The sequence below is a fragment of the Chelon labrosus genome, assembly GCF_963514085.1.
Source record: "Chelon labrosus genome assembly, chromosome: 9".
In the NCBI taxonomy this organism is placed as follows: Eukaryota; Metazoa; Chordata; class Actinopteri; order Mugiliformes; family Mugilidae; genus Chelon; species Chelon labrosus.
The window spans coordinates 12581590-12605851 of record NC_140359.1 but is presented as its reverse complement, the minus strand read 5'-3'; the positions used below and the strand labels follow the sequence as shown (position 1 = coordinate 12605851).

General features: G+C 42.1%; 1 protein-coding gene across 1 annotated transcript in view; it reads right to left on the bottom strand.

Annotated features, from left to right (window-relative positions):
• The window catches only part of mctp1a (multiple C2 domains, transmembrane 1a), a 134469-nt gene that overhangs the window by 45936 nt on the left and 64271 nt on the right, over positions 1 to 24262 (bottom strand). The window contains exons 3-9 of the mRNA XM_084552044.1: positions 17631 to 17773; positions 17403 to 17482; positions 15718 to 15829; positions 11547 to 11711; positions 11017 to 11147; positions 9781 to 9967; positions 4033 to 4126 (exon numbers count right to left, since the gene is read on the bottom strand). Of these exons, the coding sequence (XP_084408170.1) occupies positions 4033 to 4126; positions 9781 to 9967; positions 11017 to 11147; positions 11547 to 11711; positions 15718 to 15829; positions 17403 to 17482; positions 17631 to 17773 (912 nt within the window). The remainder of the gene's footprint in view (positions 1 to 4032; positions 4127 to 9780; positions 9968 to 11016; positions 11148 to 11546; positions 11712 to 15717; positions 15830 to 17402; positions 17483 to 17630; positions 17774 to 24262) is intronic.

Below are 24262 nucleotides of genomic sequence, written 5' to 3'. Positions count from 1 at the left end.
CGAGCACGGGGTGTGAGAAACGTACGGCGGTTCGTGAGCAGGGATTCCAAAGAGAGCGGTGGGACGGCAGCAGTGGGACAGCAGCGGCAACGACGCAGAGACGTACATGAGAATTAAATGATGGAGAAAAACTTTCCACAATATCATTTGTGGTTTGTGTTTTTTTTTTTAAATAAAAAATATTTACAGATACATAATTTATTAAAATGGGAAAAGGATTTAATTTAATTGTCTTTTAGTTTAGAAACAACAGCGGTACTGGTTTCATCAGTGTCAAATATTTCATAGTAATAACAAAATAAATAATAAAGCAACTTTATCCTACAGAATAATTCACTATAAAAACTCAAGGATCTCACATGAAGAATCATGAACTAAATAAAACCTGAATAGTCCATGAGGGAACTTTAGAGACCCTTGATGTTAGAATACATAGATATGATATATGGTGCACTATAAATCATATTCATTAATGGTAATTAATTCCAACTAAACTTTCAATGCAGAATTTACTACAGTTATGTAACCGGATACAGAGAGGAACAGGAGAAAAAAAAGATCCACAGTTGTTTCCTCCTCCTGAGAATAGCATGCTGTATTATAATAATCAAACCCAGTAATGTCCTATATATCCTCTATTTGTTTACTAACATCCAACATTTCAAGTTCTTTGTACACAGAAAGGAGTGAGACCGGCTCCCCACGCCCGCCAGCCCACCTCCTTTCGATTGCCTCAAGATGAACTAAAAACAACAAAACTCTTAATTCTGGCTTTGATCATAGTGTTTTATTAAAAACTGTCGGGAGCCGCTGCGCTGCTTGTTCAAGCTTATCGCATGAAAGGGCTGGGTCAGGAAGTTAAAAAAGAAAAAAAAAGAAAGAAAAATGAATGTGTCCCAAGCAAATTCCCAGGGAAAATATTAAGCAAATTGAAAGACTAGCAAAGCAGCGATGTTGCATAACAGGACTCGATGAAGTTGGGATTGAGTTCGAAGACCCCCGAAGCGTGAGTCCGTCTGTGTGTGTGTGTGTTGTAGGGAAGCGTGTATATGTGTTCAGTGTCATTGATCGGTGTGATTTTCCTCAAATGTTGTGACAAGGGCAGGACATTTAGTGGGTGTGCTAGGTAAATGTCACTGTGATCAATGCTGAGGCGTAGGCGTTGCCTTTCATATCTGTTTGTGGCGCTGTATTGATGTAGAGTGTTTCAAGTGGATATTGACAGCTATGACTTCTACGAAAGAAACAAGATACATTAAAATAGACAAAAGGCGACGGACTCAAGAGCCTACTCCTCCGAGCATCTCTGGGCTTTGTTAGCCATGTGCACAGTCTGCAAGCTGCTGTGTATAAATGTAAATTCTTCCTTGGTCTGATTGTGAATGCACACAGCAGCTTATTTCAAACCAGTAAAAATAATATTTTCACAGCACATTTCATTCAACATTTTACAGTTAATTTTCAAGTAAAAATTTCAAACCCTCCTTAATCATCTCGGAGCTTCCATATCATAAACGATTATAATGTTGTCCCCACAAATCAAGTCTGATTAAATATAAATGCAATCACCCAAATTATGAGATGGAAATTATTCCAGCAGTCCCCCATCCCTCCCCCAATTTTCCCTCTAATATTCTGTTTTTAATGACATGGCAGGCCGCGTTGCCGCAGAGAGCCAGTTGTTATTGGTGATGAACTTTCACCTTATTGGCCGCCAGCACCAGAGGCGGCTGTCTTAACCAATTACACGCTCGGGTTTGAGCGCCACTCAGCGATCATCCAGGTAATGTCCGAGCAAAGCAAGCTCCTCCCCCCTCTGGGTCCCATCTCTGCGGGTACTGGGGAAAGGGTTTGCAGCGAGGAGTGGGCTTAAATTAATTTCAGAGTGCTCTGAGATAAGTGTGGAGGATGACTGCAGCGGAGGAACGAGGAAGCGCACTGTAATTGCCTCACGGAGGGCTTAGAGTTGGACGAGGAGTTTGAGGTTAGAGGGGAGCCGTACGCTCTCTTGATCCTGTATCATCGCAATTAATGATGATTCAGACTTTAAAGTGTAAATCATAAGCATTCGTGTTGAAATTAATTTTTCAATTTGTTTGTTTTCAACAGGATAGACACTGCTACACACTAGTTTCTTGGGTATTAGGTGAAAATGTTAACTTTACTGGAAGATTTTGTAAGAAAACATACACTTTCTGTGGTGATGCTGTTGCTGTTGAAGTTGGCCGTGCGTGTTGTACTATTGAAATGCTCTAACAGTACAGCATCCACTCAGAGGTACAAGAGCTGGCAGACAAAAGGGATTGTTGGTTTTAGAGACTATTTTCAGTTATCCTACTTGGGCTGGAGTGGAGCTACTCCACAAAAACACTCCAATTAGAGAGAGAGAGAGAGAGACAGAGAGAGAGAGAGAGAGAGGGGAGATATAGGAGAGAGGGAGGAGGAGAAAAAAGCAGAGGAGACATGCAGCCTGAATGGGAGAGAACTCTCTCTCTCTCTTTTTTCTGTTTGTCTGTCCTCCTGTTTTTCTCTCACCTTGCTCCTGACCCTCTCTTGGTCTGGGTTGTTAAAATAGGGTGTTCATGTGGTGAGGGCTCTTATGTGGCTCTTACAGGGCTATTGTTTCTGCCAGTGACACGCACACAGATGCGCACACACGCACGGCTTCAGACTCCAAACAGGAATAAAGCCGTCTGTCATTGGGTGTCTGGGTGCTCATGTGTGCAGGGTTAGAGTCGCTGAAAGATAATCTTTTCAAAAGAAATACTTTCCTTTGATTTGATCGACAGTGCGTACATTCAAATAAGGTTTCTCGTTGAGCTTTTATAGCCGCGTTTGCTGTAAAAGTAAAGCCACGTGTCCGAGATGTTCTATCTGTCAATCTAAATAAAGACGTCCCATGACATGCTGTCAGAAACTAATGCAAATGTTAGAAATGAAACCCAGTAGGTGAGTCCAAATCAAATCCAGTCATTTTGAATTCGGTTTTAGTAGATCCTTTGTGAATCCCGGTTGGCTCTACGAGACTTGCTGCACTTTTAGACGGCTACAGAGACGGCTCTGTTGTGAAGTCAAACAGGTTTTTGCGATGGCCATATATAAGCATCAGACACATAGTGAAGTTTTATTCTCTTGATTTTTTTTTTTTTCCAGAAAAATCGATTTAACTTGGAATGAATGATGAGCTCTACAACAGAGTCACGGAGCAAATTTCTGCTCTGAGTGAAATACAAGAACCAGGGAGCCATTAGCCTTGCACTCTGACTGCTCCGGTCGCGCCTCGCAATAACCCAAATCAACCCGCTCCACTCTGTATTTGCTAATGGGACTGAGGATGTTTCAAATGGAGAAAGACTCTAGACTCTCTCTCTCTCTCTCTCTCTCTCTCTCTCTCTCATACATACACACACACACACACATTTCTTTCTCTCTTTACTAGATAATACAGAGTGAAAAACTAGGCCTGTCCACTGTAGACCTAATTAAAAGTAAGAATTAATGGAGAATGGAGGATTCAGAGAGAGCAAGCAGAGAAAGCGCGGGAGGAGGGAGGAGAGAGATTTGTTGGTTCAAATGTGTACTTTTTCTCTATTATTCAAATGAGCAGCCTGCGTCTTTTTCTAAAAATGCAGAGACAAATTTAGCGTCCTGCACAAAGTAAGACTTTAACTCTCTCTGAGGATTCTCACAGAGGATCATCCCTTACACCAAAATTACACCCCGACTTTCTCTTCGGCTAGATTTATAGCAGATTGAAACTGTGCCACAGAAATTGTTCACTGTCTTCAGATGCAAAAAAATAAAGCAAAGTTGTATTTTGTAAAGCAAAAAATGCTCGTGTTAGTTTCTCTCGATAGTGTCACCTATCAGATGCTGGTGTTCACTTTGACAACGTGAAACAGAAACTGCAAAACAGCATCGAATATTTTAGATGCATGCAAAACTTAAACATTAGTCACTAACTTATGAGCATGTATGTGTCAGCTACAGAAGTTATAGCCCTGCTTTTTGGACTTAAGGTCATTGTCTTACCTGTGACATCTGCCGCCATTAGTCCCTCGGCTCTGATGACCTTAACCTGCACCACGCCGACATCTTTCAGGTTGTGAAGCGACCTCCAGAGGCTCTGAAACATCACAGGGACGGGGGTGAAAGGTCAAAGAGGAACGGCAAATTAGCATCGAAGCGAAAGGCAGGTCAATAGCCTGACATTTCATTAAGAGAGGAAAGGGTAGAATATGTCCTTTACCAGTCTTCATTTGAGAATGTAGAGCTGGCATTTATAGGCGAGTCCAAAGGAGGACAAATGGCTGAATGGAATTAAACAAAGTAGCTGCTTGAAGGGGTTTCCGAACTTTGTACTTTTTAAAATTAATTAAATTTACCTGTTTTGGTGAGGAAGAGGAGGCATGAACAAAAAAACAAAACAATACCCATAGATTTAGAGCATATTTGCAAGTTCCAACACGATAACATGTTAAAAAATGGAAAATGGAAGATCGTGCTAAGAACTGATTCACTGGCCAAGTATATATACACATACAGTGAATGTGTGTTCTGCATTTAACCCATCCATTTACACACACAAAGAGCAGTAAGCACACTCTAAGAAGAGGGCAGCTGCACCGGCAGTGTCCGGGAAGAAGTTTAGAGGTTGGGTACCTTGCTCAAGGAAACCCAAGGGCATGAACCAGTGACCACTAGTCCACATCTATTAAAATTATTTGAAAAAAATGTAGATATCAGCATTGCAAGCTTTAAATGCCAAAGACGCAGATGAACTTTTTTGATGTTTCTAGTGTATTTCAGTGGAAACTTATGTTTTCCATAGTGAGAAATTACACATGATTCACATATCTTCCTGATATTAATGCATCTTTCTGTGCTTGCTTTACAGATAGATGGAGAGAAAAGTAGGCTATAATAATGGAGATATCGTATATCAAGTGTGCAGAACAGGTGAAGTCTGACTGACTGTTCCAATAGTTATGAGGCAGACGCACACTGACCTCCAGAGATGCTATGAAGTTCTGTGACTGTCCAACGTGAGAATGGACACAGTGCAGGTTTCAATAACCAGGAGAGGGTGGGGTGATTGTGTAACAACTGGTGTGTAAATCAGATGAATAAAAGAAAACCTGCGGAGATCAACGGCTCAGCCACGAGGCACGGACACACACTGGCAGACACACGCAATCATAAACTCGGGCTTTTGTTGCCACCCAAATACTCAGGTATAAACACATGCATGGAAAACCTACACTGAGGCCAAATTGAGTAGCATGTCGGCGTGTCTTAAAAGCAGAGTGGAAATGCACTTCACTTCAATTTATTTCTCTCTCTCTCTGGCAATAACCCCTTCCGTCCCCACAGGAGTAATTATAATTTAAATTTCAGAGTCAGGGCCAGGCTACAGACTTAATTCATTATTACCAACTCTGTCAGACTCTGCCTGTTTCCAGCGATATCATTGTCCAAAAGCTCTCTAAAGGAGATGAGAGGGGAGAGTGTGTGAAAGAAAGAGAGAGGGAGAGAGAGAGAGGGAGAGTGCGCAAAACAGAGACGGAGGGAGAGAGAGTCAGAGAGGGGACAACTCTCAATTTTAAGGCACGATTTCTCTGAAGATACAGCTGCTTGTTGTGATTATTGGGGAGCAGCCAAGAAGAGAAAGGGAGTTAGGAACTGGGCACGAGGGAGGCAACGGAGGAAGAGATGAGGGCAAACTAATCGCTGACTAGTTAGCGCGCTAGCCAGGCTTTAAATAGCTGAACGTGCCATGGTGTAAATAATGCAGCTGTAAGTCAGAAACTGTATCAAAAAACGGAAGTGATCAGATTAATTTAATTATTACTGGGATTTTACAAATTAACATTCTGCTTTTATGGGAAAATGTGTTTTTTTCTCAGTCTTCCTACATTAAGTATAAATATTATGCATTATTTAGTATACCGTATACACAGATGCACAAAAATGTCAGAGACCGAACAAAGAAATGAGACAAAATTGCATCTTTAATGTATGGATGCTGAGATTCTCTTTTCACCCCCCAACCATTCCTATGCTCTTCATCCCTTCCTCCCACCACACAGGCTCCCTGAGGGGACGTTAGAGTTCAGCCTCAGTCCACGATTGGTAGAAAGAAACACACCCATCCTCCACAAGGATTCAAATCCTCATCAGAAAGATAGGCAGCAATAGACGGGCCGGATGGACAGGTACGGAGACAGAGCGATGAAAGGAGGCCAAGATCAACCCCCACCGCTGCGTTTATGTCTCACCACACCCCCGTCGGCACGCAGGTGGAACAACGGGGATGAGGAGGAGATGAAAAGGAGGGATGAAGAGGAAAAAATGGAAGGACAGCGTTGGCTTTCATAAGACAAACCCCCCCCCCCCCACCCCCCGCCCTGTCCGTTGACTGACATCTTGTCACTGTGACGTCTTCCTCCCGTCTCTGTCACAAACGCACAAATGAATCAGGCATGGGCTTATGACTCACTGTCATCTTTGAAGCGTGTCACCTTTCATCGCCGCTGCACAACATTTCAAAGAGACACGCACGCAAACCGAGCATCCGCCCAGCAGACCTTCAGTACGGGGGACAGTTGATCAAATGACTGCGAATGCTCAAACGTAAACCGAACGGCGACAACTTCCTTGTCGTCCTCCGGTTCCCGCTCACATTCACCAGCTCGCTGTCTGTCAAGAGCCTCTGTCAGTGACGCTCTCTGCCCGCAGCCCCTCATCCCACTTCCTGTTAGGGTCACGTCCCTTCGGGTTCACCCTGGAGCAGTGCACCGGAGTGGGTGGGAGAGGTACTGCATGCATGTGCGCTTGCGGTACAGCCCATGCATGGGGGCGGCTGGTGAAGTGCCACCACTTCAGCGGAGGTCACCACGTCCTCCTTCTCTCGTACACCCATCTCGTGGCCACCTCAGGACCATTAAGAGCCATTAGTGTGTGTGCTCCTTTGCCATCATAATGCATAAATCTCTTCCTCTCCTTTTCCCTCTCTCTCTCTCTCTCTCTCTCTCTGTCCCTCTCTACTTCTGGGAAACAGTAATTAGGGATGAAGGAAAGGTTACAGCGAGCAATAGAACATCTAAGGCAGTTGTCTCTAAGTGAGTGTATTGCACCGTGTTGCATATATCTCTGCTGTAAGCTGCATTCAAAGTAGTTTGCGGTGGAAAATCTTGTGTGCTCATTCACACGCATGCACGAGATAGGATCAGGTGAACACAGGCGCACACACGCACACACACACACAGTAGGTGCACACAGAAAGCCATCACAATGCAGAACAGCTAGGATGAGACGGGCTTTAATGAGCTCGGTGCTAGCAACAGATCCCAGCACTCAGGTGTCTGTTATCGGTTTTCATCAATGGCCACAGAATGAAATGGGAAAAATAACACCTGCCAAATTCAGCACGGTGACCTCATTGTGACCACTTGAGGTGCTGCGCATTTGTGTGTGTGTGCGGCTGCGGTGTGGCTGTGGAAATAATAATTATGTAGGATCTGTTTAGAAATTCAGGTTATTAAACCGAGTGTGAGCGCATGTTGTTGTGTTGTTGTTTTTTTTTTGTTTTTGCTTGAACAATCTCTGCCTTAAAAGTGTGTGCGTTTTCGCAACTGAAGGGTGGATTTTGAATGTCTTCTCTGAAGGTATCTGCTCTTTAAAGCTGTGAAGATGACAGCCCGGCACTTGTACTGCTCCGCCAACCGCTATCATTTTATTAGATGGCTGACACGTAGAGACTGTGCGCTTCTGTATGTGCGCGCTTGTTTGTGATTAGCAGCAGCGGATGCTTTGTGCAGGCATGGACAGCTGATTTCAATCTGATAATACCAGTCGGTAAAAATGTTCCTACACATACACCTACACACAGGCACACTGGGCAGATTAGCAGGCTTTGAGCAGCACTGTTATGTATTAGTGGTGCTACTTGGTCTTACCAGTACTCTTTGATAAGGTACATCTTTATTAAATTCTCCAACTGAAAGACTGCCGGTCTGGGGAAAGGGAATATGTTAATAGGTAGAGACCATTCAAGTTTTCAAACCGACCTCACTGTGCCCCTCCATCTGCAAACCCCCCCCTCCCACCTTCCTCCACCCTCCATCTCTCCATCCCTTCATCTAACTGGAGGGCCACAGTGGCGACAGACAAAGAGCCGAGGGTGCCGGGAGAGCGGGACAGAAATGGGGAGTGTGGGAGAGAGAGAAGGAGGCAAGAAAAGAGGTAGGTGAAGGAAGTAAAATGTGTCGCCTTCAGCCGAGCAGAAAAACGGGGTCTGCGCGAGTTGTGGGAGAGGTGAAATAGCTTTTTCTTTTCATTTTACACGCCTTCCCTTCCCGGTGCAACCCTCACCCTTTACCTCTCGCCCCCTATTACACACATTCACTAAAACACACACACACACACTTCTTCACCCCGCCCTCGTTTTGTGACTGTCGGCACAGCGCATTCGTGACTCAGTCCTAGAGCTCCCCCCTCTGATTCTGGGTGGGTTCTGCACCGCGAAGCAGAGCGGCCGACCTCCTGTGGCTAGCCAACAAGGCACCGCCGTGGTTATGTAGGTCGTGGCATCGATGTTCGGCCACTGGAGCTCACGCACACATTGAAAGGGGCAAACGCACACCAGCTGGGAAGCACCATTCACTGAAACATGAACGCATCCCATATCCTCACAAACACGGACAGAGCCTTGCTGTACATCGTGCGGACAAACACACAGGATACCCACACATGAACCACACAGGAACATAGTTTCCAGCAAACCATCTGTCAATCAATTTAGTTTAACAAGAATGAAATCCCAAATTAAACTGAAAACCTTAAGAATGTCCTGGATGTTTTGATTAAAATAAGCAACAGCATGAAGAGAAATCCCAATGAAAAATCTGTTGATGTACCGAGAAATGTCCCATGTGACGGCTGTCAGTGAATTAAATCTGTTCAAGTGCGTGTGTGTGAGCTGTGTGTGTGTGTGTGTGCGAGCGTCTTTGTAGCAGGGAGTGAAGATGCCGGGGTGTGAAGGGTTAAGTAGGCTAAGACAAAGACATGAAACCATTGTGTTGAGTGGAGGGCCTCTGGAGCAGATGGGGCCTTAGGGCTCTCTGACTCTCTCTCTCTCTCTTTCTCCCTCGCTTTAATACTAATTTCAAATCATCTAAGCCTGATGACAACTGGCTAACAAGCCGAGACATTTTGCAGATATGCAGATAACTGAACCCACGTGCGTCCATCATAAAGGCACAACACACACAAAGCACTGCACAATACCGAATACCAGAAGGTATGAATCACAGAAACGGAAACAAACCAGCGCAGTTCATCCAAGCAACTCTGTCTGTAAGAGACTTGTAATTTCTCCTCTCCAAGCCTGACCTCTCAGGCCATTCATTTCTTCTTCTGCCTTTTCCCTTTGAGTGACTCCCACTCCTTTGCTGTAACCCTCTGCTAACTTCAAACATCATCAGCTTGGGAAAAAATAGACTCGTCTTGATGAAGACGTCTCTGATTTTATAACAAACGGAAGTCTGATTATAAATGTGCGAGGGAGTTGTTGTGTGCCACATCAGTCTGACTCATGATGCAAAGAAGAAACAATACATGTCTCTGTCTTTCTTTGTCAACTTGAACGCGTCAACACACAGTCATCAATCCGTGAAAGAAGCCACAGCGTCAGGCATGTGGTCAGTCAGTAACACAATGATATTCTGTACTTTCCTCTTATCCCTTGCTAAACCCAAAGACACGAGGCAACGAACTCACATATCTCTGCATGATCTGGTGTCTCTCATGTGGGTCGTCCAGCATGTTGACTGACAGGTCTGAGATGGAGACAGCGGCGGAGGCAGTGAGTGTAACCAGCAGCACCAGGACACCTTCACCTTCTTCCAGCGGCAGGTCCAACTTGTGAGTGTGTTCTTTACTGAGAAGCGACAGGTTGATGGTACACCTAGAGGAAGTAGAAACGAAAAAGCAGAGCGTATACAATAATCAGACATAACATTATGACCACCTCTCTAGAAATTGTGTAGGTCTCCCTTGTGCCTCCAAAACAGTTGTGACTCATCAGAGAATGGACACGGGCCTTCTGAGGGTGTCCTGTGGTGTCTGGCAACAGAATGTTGTTAGTGGGGGCCTTTGGGACCAATGGTTTGAGGGGAGGGGCCTCTATGGATCAACCCACAGATTCTTGATCAGTTTGGGATCTAGTGAATCTGGAGGCCAGGTCAACACCTTGTGCTGCTTTTCATATCTTTTGAGCTGTTCCTAAACTGTGTGTGTCTGTGTCAGGCTGCATCCTGCTGGGGATGACTACTGCCATCAAGGAGCGTCTTTGCTAAGCGTCCCAGCAGAACACTGCATTGTCACAAGATGGTCAATGCTTTTTACTTCTCCTGTCAGTGGTTTTAATGTTGTGGCTGATCGGTGTATGCGGTCAATTTTAATCTGGAAGCTAACTGCATGAAACACAGGCTCCATAACACAAACATTGGCAAGGCTATAGAGGACGACAGGGCTAAATTCAACCAAATGTAGTGAAGGCTGCTGATGTTTGTAATAGAGCATCTGTAAATTTTAATACTGCAGTTTGGCCAAAGATGACACAATCACTGCAGTTTAGAGGACACTTGGGAGAATTTTCTCTTGACTGAATTGATTGATTTTAAATTGATTAAATTGATTTTGTGACATGACCTTAATTCATGTGCGGTTAATATCAGGGCAGGCCAGTAGTAATTACTGAACTCCAGTGAATGAGTTCAGAGTAAAGGTTGAAGTGCCTTTACTTCAGTAAAATAGCTCTGAATTTAAATTTGCACAAATGCTTAAAACAGAGCATATTTTGGACTTAAATATAAGAAAACTCTGACACCTTTCTCTGTTACACTGTCGATGCACAATCTTGATATTTTATTTTACCTATAAAATAAAACAAATCCCTCGCAGAGGGAGAGGGAGAGATAACTACATATCCAGGACACATGAAGACCACCGTACCTTCCCATGAAGTCATCCTTCTTTCCAGCATCTTTGTCCCAGACTGTAATGTCCACAAAGCCTCCCTGCTCATCGTACAGGTGGAAATCAAACTGCTCTCTCCACTGGGGGTTCAGCGTTTTGGGAATAGTCTGAATGAATCACACAAGGAAATACATTGTCCATGTGTCTTAGTTGTTTATGCGACTATGTACTGCATATACATATATATATTTACTTGTATTTACTTTCCAAATAGCAAAAAAAGAGTCTACTATAAAGGTCTGGCAATAGATTTTTTTTTTCTTTACGTAAAGTCAAGAATAAAGAAATAAGCAAAGTAAATAAGAAAAGTGTTCAAAACAAATTTATTGTTGGTTTACTGCATGGATAAGAACAGTGAAGGAGAAAACTGCAAACACATATGCGTTTGTACATGTTTTGTGGAAGTTTTGGCTACTGTTCTATGTATGCTCAATATGTAACTTAATATGTAACTTAATAAAAACGCAAATAGAGAAGAAAGCATAATTAAACAGGAGCAGGTTTACCTTGCTCTTGTACTTCTGGTGACCCATTCGAAATTTGGCGTACGGGTCGCTGAGGCCGTTGGCGTCCATTGGCTGCAGGTCGCGGCCTTCTATCAGACTGATGCTGACTATGCCTCGCCACAGCTGATCTTTTCTGTGTACATCTGACAGACGCGTACTCTGATACTGCAGCAAGCACACGCACACAATCAAAGAAAAATTTACACATACAGATTTTTACATGTTTACACATGAACGGCCCACACAAAATAAACACAAATGCAGCATTTATTTACCACAAGGTAAAATTATGCTTTGGGTACACTTAAGTAACAAATATTAAATGCACTGGGATGAAACAGAAAGGAGCAGGCAAAACAGACAAGGTAGCACTTGAATTAAATATTTTGTCGCAATTTATTCCCGAGGTGTGAGTTCGACCGACAGGCAGGAGGTAATGATATATTGTATAAAACAGTATGCTGAGGAAAGTGTATCTTACTGCACTAGTCTGCTCTTTTTTGTCCAGTACTATTTATTTTTTATTTTTTTTAAATAAAGAAGTGATTTGTAGGCTACAACCCCTGAAACGCTTGTGTTTACCTCTGTACATTTTTTATTCCATCTGGCTCTACTGTAAGCTGACAGCTCTGCAAACACAGATTGATCATTCTCCACAGTTCAAGTCTGTTCTTTTCCCTCAACAGTCTTCTAACCACTTACAGGCCTATTTAACCTCTCTTTGAATCATGTCAGTATCCTTCACTAAAACAAAGAGCAGGGTATTTATTTGTCAAACAAATACACATCCTCCCTCACTCTCCCTGCCTTCCTCTCTCCTCCTTCCTTGTTAGGGAGAATTTATTAGCATAGCTTTTGTTTCGCGGGTGAATTTCATTAAACTCTGAACAAACCCTGCCTCGCAAGCGCAGGCCTTTGATCTTGAGGCTGAGCCTCTTAATTTCCATTCTCCAGACATTAAACAATGCGAATAGCTCCCCGCAATAAAGCCAACCTCCCATACAGCAACTCCCACATCTTTTTATTTCTCCTGCTCACTTGCTACGAACACACTATATGCTAATGATGAGAGGTCGTTGTTATGTCCAACTAGAGCACAATGTTTTGTTTGTTTTTTGTTGCTTCGTATTTCTTGTTCCAAAAAAAAAAAAACATAGGTTATTCGGGAATGGGTATCCATGTCCCACTACTAGAGCACAGCAGGGTAGCGATAGTGCACAACGATGTTCAGAGGCTGAAATTCTTATAAGAGATAACTGAAATACAGTTTGACAACGAATACCGCCTTTCAACTTTTGTTGAAATAACCATTTTGCCTGATTGAGAGACCTGGATTTAATATGCTTTAATCTAGCTCCTAATTATTACCTCAAACTTTCATAAAAAGTTTGAATCTTCTAGAGTGGCTTCAACACTCACATATGCTTCATTAAAACGAAGTGGTTGTGTAAAAATAACTGTGTACTGCATGCAGTCGAGCACAGAGGCAGGGAGGCACTCAGGAGCAGCGCCTTTTCTTTTGGTGGGCTAGCGCAGTAAGCAGTTAGTTAGTGTTTGAGCTAATTCCCGAGTCACAGGCGGTGTGGCCCAGTTTGGAGGCTTCAAAGGCTTGGTTTGGGGAAGCACGGTACAGCAGGACGTCCGCCCAGCCCCAACCAAGCACACTTCAAATGTATACGTCTCTCGGTGGATATCAAACTTTTTGCTGTTGGTTAAGGGAACACTGCGTATCTCTAGGTACAGTTCAGGTAAAACAGAGATTCCAGATACAGCCCGTTTCCTTCTCAGTGAGAACTTATTAGAAGCGAAACATGAGCAAACGAGTCTGTAAAGAAACCCAATTTTGAGCACAAAATTGTCTTGATATTGCTGTATTTGGCAAAAAAAACAAAAAAAACAAGGTAGGCGCTTCATGCACGAGCCAATAAGAAGCAGGACCTTCGACCAGCATGCTTTCTGTTCGACCCGACGGCCAGCAAGAATCACAAAAAAATTATATCAACAGATAGCAGTCTCCTGTGCATGGCAAGATGGGAACTCAAAATAATGTGAAAACGGAACATTTCTGCTTGATGTCAAGGGGTGTAAAAGTGTTCCATTATCAGACAAGTCAAACATCTGCAATCGTTTCGTATTTCGCAGCTGTACAGGACTCCTTTAAAACCCCTGAATGCAAATCAATTGCTTTATTTTCTCACAAAGCAGCTGCAATACACTGCAGATCAAAGGTGGAAGAAGCATGGGTCAAACTTGTAGCCCTGCAGAAGTGGAGACAGCTAAGTAACATACTGGCCAGATAGTCTTATCAAGCAATTTTAGTGCAAACACCTAGAATGGATGGTTCATGAAATGAAACCATAAATAGTTGAAATGCATTCCTTCCAACCTTGATGGGTATTTATGTGATTATGAATTGCCTTCTCATATACGATATAGTTAACCTTTAGGCTACATTGCACTTGCATTCCAAAGAAAAGAGCTTACATCCCCTTAGGTGATGCAAATAGCCGGTAGTATATTGCAGCTTGTGGAAAATAAGCTGATGACAATGAGAACTGAAGAACTGGTAAAGAAAAACAAAACTGCCAAAGACACTGTGGAAGAAAGAAAAAGGAGGGAGGAAGGGAAAAGGGCCGGGGAGACTCCATCCATAGACCAGGACACCAGTGAATCAGGAGAGGTGAGGTGCAGTGCGGTCGGTAGTGGGGTTACAGTACAGTCGGATGTTTGGGTAGTCACATGCTGTTTTAGTTTACCTTACTAGATCGTTTCCAGTTCCTTCTCAAAAGCATGGTCTGTAAATGAGACAAAGCGGTTACAGAGCGCCCCCCACTATCTCCCCTTAGAGCTGAAGGGTCAGAGGTTAAGGGGCATGGGGTGCATGAAGTTCGCCCTCGGCTGGTGCGAGGGAGGTGGGAGGGTTAGATAGGGAGAGGGGGGCAGTCCTCATCATGCAGGTTATTTAAGCAGGGGAGTGTGTAAGTGCTCTTACTTGTCATAAGGTGTTAAGAAGTATTTGCAGACATGCATAGACACACACAGATAAACATGTACAGTATGTATATAGTAGATCCTGTCTGTGCCTTATTACACTTGATGTCTAATATTACTTATTTGGTTTAGTTGTTTTTTACACGTTTGTTTGGATCCAATAATGGAAAACCACCTTAAACAGAAAAACAGTGAACTTTACCGAGCAATTAACATTCAGTACACTTTGTTGATGGTCTCAAACTGGGGCCTATTCAAGCTGATAAAAACGCTGCTTATTTTGGTGACATAAATGTGAGGATCAGTGAACAACATTCAAATATAAAATGAATTATTATGTAAGAGAAGAGTTTACAAAGAGGAACACACACAATTCCTTCATATGATACCAAATCTAAAATTAACACTAGCAGCATAGGAAACATATCAAGTACACAGAAACACCGGTGATGCAGGATTATTTTTAAAACTCTGTTGAGGTTATTTATATATTTTATCTTACCCTTCCATACCAGTAGATGGCAACAGAGAGAATGTACTAGTATAACCTTGTACTAATGTTTTTTTCTCAGTTGGAAATATCCAAAATGTTGCTTAACCTAAATAGAGGTTTATTTGTTCTGTCAATTGTGGACTCTCTGAACTACAGTGCTAAATAAGCAGCAGAATTAAGACATCAGATCAAAAGGAATAAAATATTTCCCCCATGACTCTGCCTTGTTCCGAATCGAGCGTGCAGGGGTCCAATTAACCAAACAAATAATTGAACAGAAATAAATGCAACTCGGAAACATCGAGCATGTCCACGGAGGCACGAGCCAACATAATTAGGAAAGAGGATCCGGTGCTCTTTGAACGTGTACGTCTTTCTACACAACATATTAATTACACTTGTGTTTATGCATATGTATTTGCTGAGTTGAAGAGTTTCCAGTTAGCGAGGCTGAATGAAGCCAGCGCATTCCTTTTCAGCACAGTTAGCCCGGGCTTCTGATGTATGGAGACACAGTTAACTGTGTCAAACTTTATCAATATAGAACTTATTGAAATCTACTTTGTTTGGTTTATCACTGAAAAGAAGTTATGGTTAACTCAAGTTTGCAGGACTCCTTTATGTTTGGCTTATGTAGTATGCACAGGAAAAGAGAGACATGAGTGAAAGTTCATATAGATTTCTTACAGCATCCCTCACGTCTCCTTCCTTCGGTGACAAAGTGACAGCCAGTTCCAGGCTGCCCAGGTTGTGTTCAGGATATTGTGGGTCCCTCAGGTCCAGCGTCACATCCAGTGTCCTACAGGGAGGCAGAGTAAGCTATGACCACACAGAAATGTCTACAGCAAGTGATTACATGACTGCTGAAGATATGAACAATACAAGGCTTCAATACATGAATGAGGAATTAAAAAAAAAATAAAATAAAAGTCATGCAACACCTACACATAACAGGATTTTCTGATGGAAGACATTTTGACATGTCACAGCACTCAACTTAAATGATTCACTTGTTAATAGCTACACCTGCTACAGCTCCTGCTATGACCATATACGTAGCATATGTGAAAGTGATATATTGCGTTTGCTGGATAACTGTCACACTCATTAGCTACTGTGGCACTTGAATACACTGGAGACACACCGATCAGCCACAACATTAAAACCACTGATAGCAGAAGTGAATAACATTGACCATCTTGTGACAACAATGTTCTGCTGGGAAACTGTTGGTGTGGATGTTACTTAGACAGGCACCCCCACCCCATAGCAATGACACTCTGGTTTAGGAACATCTAAAAAAAAACAAAAAACATGAAGAACAGCACAAGATGTTGACCTGGCCTCCAAATTCCCTGGATCGCAAACTGATCAAGTATCTGTGGGATGCTCTGGAACAAGCCTGATCCACAGAGGCCCCTCCCCTCAACCCATAGGACCCAATAGCCCCCACTAACAACATCGCGTTGCCAGACAGCACAGGACACCCTCAGAAGACCCATGTCCATTCTCTGATGAGTCACAGCTGTTTTGGAGGCACAAGGGAGGCCTACACAATATTAGGAAGGTGGTCATAATGTTATGCCTGATCGGTGTATAAGATTACATGATACTCATGGGCGACACATGATACATGCAGAATTGATAGTGGAGTCAAAGAATAGATGCAGCCTGCAATGAAAGTATTATTAATGAAACAGCCTAGTAGGTACACAGTCAGCTCATAGTGTTAATGTTATAAGAATAAACAGGAGCACAGAACCAGAAAACTATCCTTGGTTTATATTATGAGGAGGCTGGCATAATGTGTGAATATTAGAATTGATAAATTATGTGTGTATCATGAATGTTATAAATAACAAGGTGGTTTTCCTGCTATAGCGCTGCTAACTGTGTGAGCTTAACAAGCCAGGTTGGCAAACAAAAATAAAGTACTGAGATGTTCACACAAAATAACGTATTTGTCAAGTTAATGTTGATGATTGGCTTTTGGTAGTTTCATTCAACATTTTCATGCAACTTTCTCTTAGCAGGATATTTTCGGTGCATTAATGATGGCTGCATTCTGTATATTGTTAGCTGTTAGCTAACGTATTATGGCTTACTGGTACCATAGATGGTTTGCTCTACCTTTGACATGTTAAAATGTCAAATGTAAACTATTAAGCTTCAGGAGGCCAAGAAGAAAACTATCAGAGACTACCACTAGAGGGAAGCCACAGGCTATATTTGATGAAAACATTTAAATCAAAAGCAAGAAAACACGCATGGAAACAACTCAGACAGTTTAGGAAGCAAGGGATTGAGGATGTGTAAGGTGTCACTGCAAAGAAAAGAAGAAAGCAATTAAAAAGAATGAAGGTAAAAGAGACCTGTGATGTTCCAGTGACTCCAGGTGAAGGTACGCTGATCCCATGAAATCATCCTGAAGTCCAAAGTCATAATCGAAGACCTACAAAGAGAATACATACAGCAGCTTGTGTTGTGTTGACATTATTTTCACATCGACTTCACACTGAGACTCAACGTTCATCCAAAATAAAAGAGCATTTTAAACTAGAACAGGGTAACAGCGGGAGCTCAGCATTTGTCTGCAATACCTTGACATACAGTGGGTCCCTCAGGGTTTCCACCAGGAGGGTTACTCTCTCATCCCACACTGGGTTGAGGTTCTTGTGGATGGTCTTGCTCCTGAACACCTCCTTCCCTGCAATCTTAAACTTCACATATGGGTCACTGGTCCCTGTGGAGAAAAGAAAGACACAGAGAAACAAAGTTAGATAAAAACAAAAGAGGGGTGGGCACTAAAAAAAAAAATAAAAATCATGGTATACGTTACATATCATGGGGTAAGCATTAGCACATTTGTTGTATTTTCCTTGTGTTATTGTTCAAAAAGTAGTATCTATAAAGAGGACTGGCTAATGATGGATAATGCACCATGTCACAAAGTTAAAATCATCTGGTATATCAAATGGCCCCTTCACTCCAACTATGTGATGCTATCATGTCAATATGAACCAAAATCTCCAAGTAATGTTTCCAGCACCTTGTTGAATCCATGCTACGAGAATGAAGGCATTTCTGAAGACAAAAAGGAGGTCCAACACGATATTAGCAAAGTGTACCTATGAGGTGACCAAAGAACTGGACATGCCTGTATTCTTATTAACGGCCAGCAGGGGGTGACATTGTCACGAGAATAAAATAAGGGGAAAACGCTGAAAAACATGATTTACTGTATTAGCTCATTAAACATTTTCCAAATTAGTTTATATCTCAGTCTCTAGTTTCAAGTCATCTTTAATACAAGATGATGTTCATTTTCTACATTATAGCGAAATTCATAGTCAAACAGATAAAGCAGGGTGTATGTTTAGGGTAGTTACCTTGTGATTGACAAATTGTTATCGTGAGTGAGCAGAGTGACATCAGACATCACATCAGTGCTTCAGTTTTTAAACAATATGATACAAAGACAGTTGCACATGCTGATTTGAATACTTAAAGAGAGAATGAGGCTTGCCATGTGACTCGTGTTTTTTTGTTGTAATGTGATTACTGCAAGTATTTAATGTTGACCCATGCAATGCCATTATGTGACCACTAGGTGGAGGCATTGGTTTACTTTTGTGCTTTTCTAAGGCCTCATACAATCAGCTTTATTTTTTAATTTTTTTTAATTTTTTGGCTTTATAATTCTTTCACGAACTCTGTGAGATATAGAAAAAGTCCAGAACCTGCAATACCTGCAATCAGGACTGTTCCTGCTGTCTATTTTCATCCTGGTTCATAAACATAACAGAATAAAGGTAACTGGTATGTCAGACAAAGAACTAAGATAGAAACCAGACAGAAAAAAAAAGAAAATCAATAAAACCAAAGCAGAAGGTCAAGGAAAATAATATAAAGGCTATGAAGTAAAAGAAATTAAAATCATCCCAGCAGGTAAAGGTCACCGTGAATTACAAGCGGATTTCCTTCCACAGTTCAAATGTTTACGGCACCTAAACAACAATGAAAAGGCTGTGGACTCGTGTATCCAGAATATAGTGTTTGCATTCAGAGGTCGCGTTTGTGCAGGAGATAATCCGGTTATTTTACTCACTTGTCTAGTCTGTTCATGTCCACATTCACATAACGTAACTAAGACGTACATTAATCACAGTTTACCGTCTTTCATTTATAATTATTTTATTTGACCGCTGTGTTCCTCCGTTCACAGTGTGGTGCAGAGATATGGAAATGTTTCAAAATATAGTGATATAAATACTGTAAGTGATATTAGTCAGTGTGACTCTCGCTTGTAAGCAATGATATAAGTAATGTAGATCTGGTGACCTTTGAATGTTTCAGAGTTTGAATAAATAAGTAAATCCTTGACAACTAAATCAATAAGATGTGACATTATTTACAATAAAAGCAGATTCAAAGCAAACTGTATTTACTGTAATTTGTCTGGATGTCCAGTTGCACTACGTGTATGTTAATACGTTGTGTAAAGTAAGTAATTTAGTAATTCTCACACTAGTCATGATATTACTAGAAACCAAAATACACCTTAGGTTTTGCTCGTTTTTGAAGAACTACAGACGCAACTTAATGCTCTGATTCTCTCATATCTTTCTCCATCTTTAGTAGCCAGCAGTACCAGTGGATTTCATACTGCTAAGACTCTTCTAGTGTTGATACGTCTAATGAAACTGGTTCTCCATCCTTCAGGTGATTCAGTCTCTCCCCCTCTCTCCTTACTGTTCATGCTGCACATTATTAGGTTGGTCTGTTCTATACTCACGTCTATTGCATTTATATCGCTGTAGTTTAATGGCTGGCTGCACAACATCCCGTCTCTCTCCACTACTACCTATCAGAGATAAAGGCATGAAAGCCCTTTAAAATAACTAAATAAAAAGAGTCTATGTGGGGAGAACGTGGGTGCCCCTGAGAGAAATTAGTGATACAGGCCTCTATAAATAATATCTACTATAATTAAACTGACTAACTGTTAAAGATGCTGAGCATTAGCTTCCAGTGAAAATGTATCTTGGTGTGATTGTTTGTTCGTACGCTACGTGTCTCGAATCGTTGTCATTCCATCATCCACTCTGTGAGTACCGGGCACACAGAAAGGGAGGGAAGGGAACTGATTTATCAAACAGTTCTCATTCATACCCTCACACAGTGCATATGCTGCTGCTTTCAATCAATATCTAAAGACAATTTTAGACTACTCCGGCTTCCTCCCACCATCCAAAGACATGCTCGTTAGGGTAAGTGGTGATTCTAAATTGGCCGTAGGTGTGAATGGTTGTCTGTCTCTCTGTGTTAGCCCTGCGATAGACTGGAGACCTGTCCAGGGTGTACCCCGCCTCTCGCCCGATGACAGCTGGGATAGCCCCCCCCCCCCCCCGGTAACCCTTCACAGGACAAGCAGTGATGATGCAGAAGATGAATGAATGAATGAAAAATATTTAGACTATAATGCATATATCACCACCAGACGTATAGCTCAAACATACATCTATGGTATTCTCCTGATATCCAGCCAAGACAGCGGATTCACAGTGTTGATAGCTGATGGAAGCCTGAGCTCTCTGTGTTTGTGTACAACTCATCAGTTCAAGATACAGTCTTGTCCTATAACTGGCAAGAAGATAACTGTTAATAACTGACTATCGTATTTCCCGATGCTTATTAGAGGCATTAAAGACTGCCTGTCAGCAAGTCTGACACGTTTTTTTTTCGTCATTAGAAAGAATGAGCAAAAAGATCTGGTTTGATGATAAATATAATAGTTTGCATAGTATTCAAATGCACATTATATTAAATCATATTTAATTATCATTCACCACATTAAAAAAAAAAACAGCAAATCTGCTTTGTTGGGAGTCAAAAAACGCTGCTTTCAGCTGCTGGCCAGCTTTGATGTGAAAGCAGAAAAATATGCACCAATGTTGGTCTGCAGGGAAAGGATGTCGATCTCTTCACATTTAAATAAACCTCAAATACCCTTGTGCAGACACACTCACACATAAAGTATAAATATATCCTTTGAAGCACTTTTGCCCTTGACATATCACAGCAGGGAAGCTTCAGCAATGGGATGAAAATTACAGTAGAGGTGGAAAAAAGGAGGAGAAAATAGATACAGGCAGAAATGTCTAGGGTGGCAATAGCATGCAGTGAAACGGACACTGGAGAATTCTGTGAATGCAAAAATGAAATAAAATCAAAAAATCAATTTCCTTACTTAAAAAAACACATCCTGTATCATGAACTTGAGCCGATACCTTTATGAACCACCTAAAACCACACCGAAAGCTACTGATTTCTTAAAGCGCAGGAACTCTCTCTTTCTCTTTCTCACTCTCTTTCTGTCCCCCGGCAGGTCAATATTCTCCTCCAGACACACATCACTGACTCAGAGTCCCTGCATCCCACAGAGCCAGCTTTATGGGGCCATAAACACACAAAGGCGGAAAAGAATGAAATGGACAAAAACCTGGTGCTGTAGGTGGGTGATGGCTGAATATGAGTGAGTGCGGGTACAGTGCACAGTAGTGATCGCAGAGAGGCTTTCTTGTAAATGAACCACCACCGTTTGACATTTTTAAAAGACTTCACAGTCCATAAAGAGAGGAGTGATTGTTTGTCCCACATGAGGGCTGCGGTGTGGATAGGTCAATAAGCTATAGGCATTGTGTGATCAATAAGCCCCAGAAGATTGAAGAGTCACTGACATGAATGGTATAAGAGGGTATGTTTAATAGATTTGTGCACTTTGGACATTTGTCCAGCTTGCAGGCAGGAGGCTATGAAATGGAAGTGCTGGGTCGGAGGATGATATGTCACACAGTGAGTTATCTGGGCAGAAATGCTTTGTTGATGCCAGAGGTTAGAGTAGAATGACCAGACTGGTTTGAGCTAATAGAACAGCAACAGTAACTCAAAATAACCACTTGTTACAAACAAAGTATGCAGGGGAGTATCTCTGAACACGTCAAACCTTGATGAAGATGGGGTACAGAAGCAAAAGAATACAATGAGTGCCACTCCTGTCAGCTCAGAACATGAAACAATTTCCAAGGGCACACCAAAATTGAACAACAAAAGACTGCAAGAACATGGTCTGATGAGTCTCGAATTCTGCTGCGACATTCGGATGCAGCGTCAGAATTTGGTATAAAAGAACGTGAAAGCGTGGCTCCACCCTGTCTGGCATCAACAGTTCAGGTTGGAGGTGTAATGGCGTGAGGGAATATTCTTCTGGCACACTTTGTGCCGCTTAGTACCAACTGAGTGCCACAGCCTACCTGAGTACTTGTGCTGACAATGTCCATTCCTTTATGACCACAGTATACCAATCTTCTGATGGCTAATGATGGATAATGCACCATGTCACAAAGTTAAAATCATCTGGTATATCAAATGGCCCCTTCACTCCAACTATGTGATGCCATCATGTCAATATGAACCAAAATCTCCAAGTAATGTTTCCAGCACCTTGTTGAATCCATGCTACGAGAATGGAGGCATTTCTGAAGACAAAAAGGAGGTCCAACACGATATTTGCAAAGTGTACCTATGAGGTGACCAAAGAACCGGACGTGCCTGTATTCTTATTAACGGCCAGCAGGGGGTGACATTGTCACGAGAATAAAATAAAAAGAGAAAACGCTGTAAACATGATTTACTGTATTAGCTCATTAAACATTTTCCAAATTAGTTTATCTCTCAGTCTCTAGTTTGAAGTCATCTTTAATACAAGATGATGTTCATTTTCTACATTATAGTGAAATTCATAGTCAAACAGATAAAGCAGGGAGGGTGTATGTTAAGGGTGTAGTTACCTTGTGATTGACAAATTGTTATCATGAGTGAGCAGATTGTCCTCCTCTCCAGTTCCACACTGTCATCACAATATGGTAATTTCTCACTCCAAAACAAAACAATGGCGATGGCTAAAAATAGTAGTCCACAAACCATTAGATTATGTCATGGTGGCTACATCCACTTCTTTTATACAGTCTATGCTCCAACTAAGAGGTATTTACTGGTCAGACATCACGTACACAAGCTCACCCGCAAGGACTGAAGGGCCGTAGGGTCGGGAAGAGATATTACTAAGACTAAGCTGAAATATGGTAAAATTGGCTGACACCCACGGCTGTTGTTTTTCCTTCTGAAACGCTGCTTACAGTGTCTTAACAACACATGCTCTGTTTAGGTGTGGACGCAGGAACTCTGTATGTAGAACACAGACTTTTAACTTCCTAAACCTCCTTCCTCAGACAACCCCCTAGGTCCACAGACTGTTTTGCCAGTACATCTGTCGGGAAACTGCCAAAAGCAGATAATGTGTTCTTCGCATCAAGCTGTTAATCTATCCATTCTGTATGATCTTATCCAAACCAACCGCAAAACAGCCTAACAGTATCTACTGGAGGATCCATTTGGCGTACAGATCAGGTGAATTTGTCTTGGGTGTGGACGACAGAGACATCTAAAAGCCTGTGATAGACTTCTTTTTGGTAGACGCTCTCCGTCTTCCTGACAGGCAACTCAGGCCATAATCCACCCCACATTTATCTCCCCTGAACCCCTAATGGGCAGTGGCCATCAAGATACTGCTCTCTGTGTCTGTTTGCCAGAAGGAGAGATTGCCATGCCAGACACCTCAGCATGCAGCAACAAAAAGCTTAAAAGCAGTGTGGTTCAAATGTAAACAAAACCCTGCATTTATAAAACTAAAATCTATCATCTTTAAACGGTCATTTATTACAAAAGCTAAATAACACTACAACAAAATAATTGCAAGTGCGACTGATTGAGACACAAATAAGCAGTCCTCCACTCCTGAGTCACACTCTTCGATCACTGTTCAAGCATATGGCCAAACTTAACAAAATGGGCTTTTAATGCTCAGTTTCACCATCTAGTCCAGACTGTAGCAATAACCGTAGGGTTAAGTTTGAAGGGTAAATCTATGACTGTAAGGTGAAACAAACTGAAATGCACTCCACAGCTAACATCACCGCGTACATTTTCACAGTCAACATAACACCAAGAGAGGCTTCCCGCTGCTGAAATCATCACTACAAACCTCTGTTCTCATTTACTTCCTCTCACATTGTCAATTGTGCAGCAGTTTCTTATTTTCCCTTCTTGCAGTGGGATCATTTCAGTCCTATAACATCTTTCAAGTTCTCATCCGAGGTGGCAGAAGTATTCA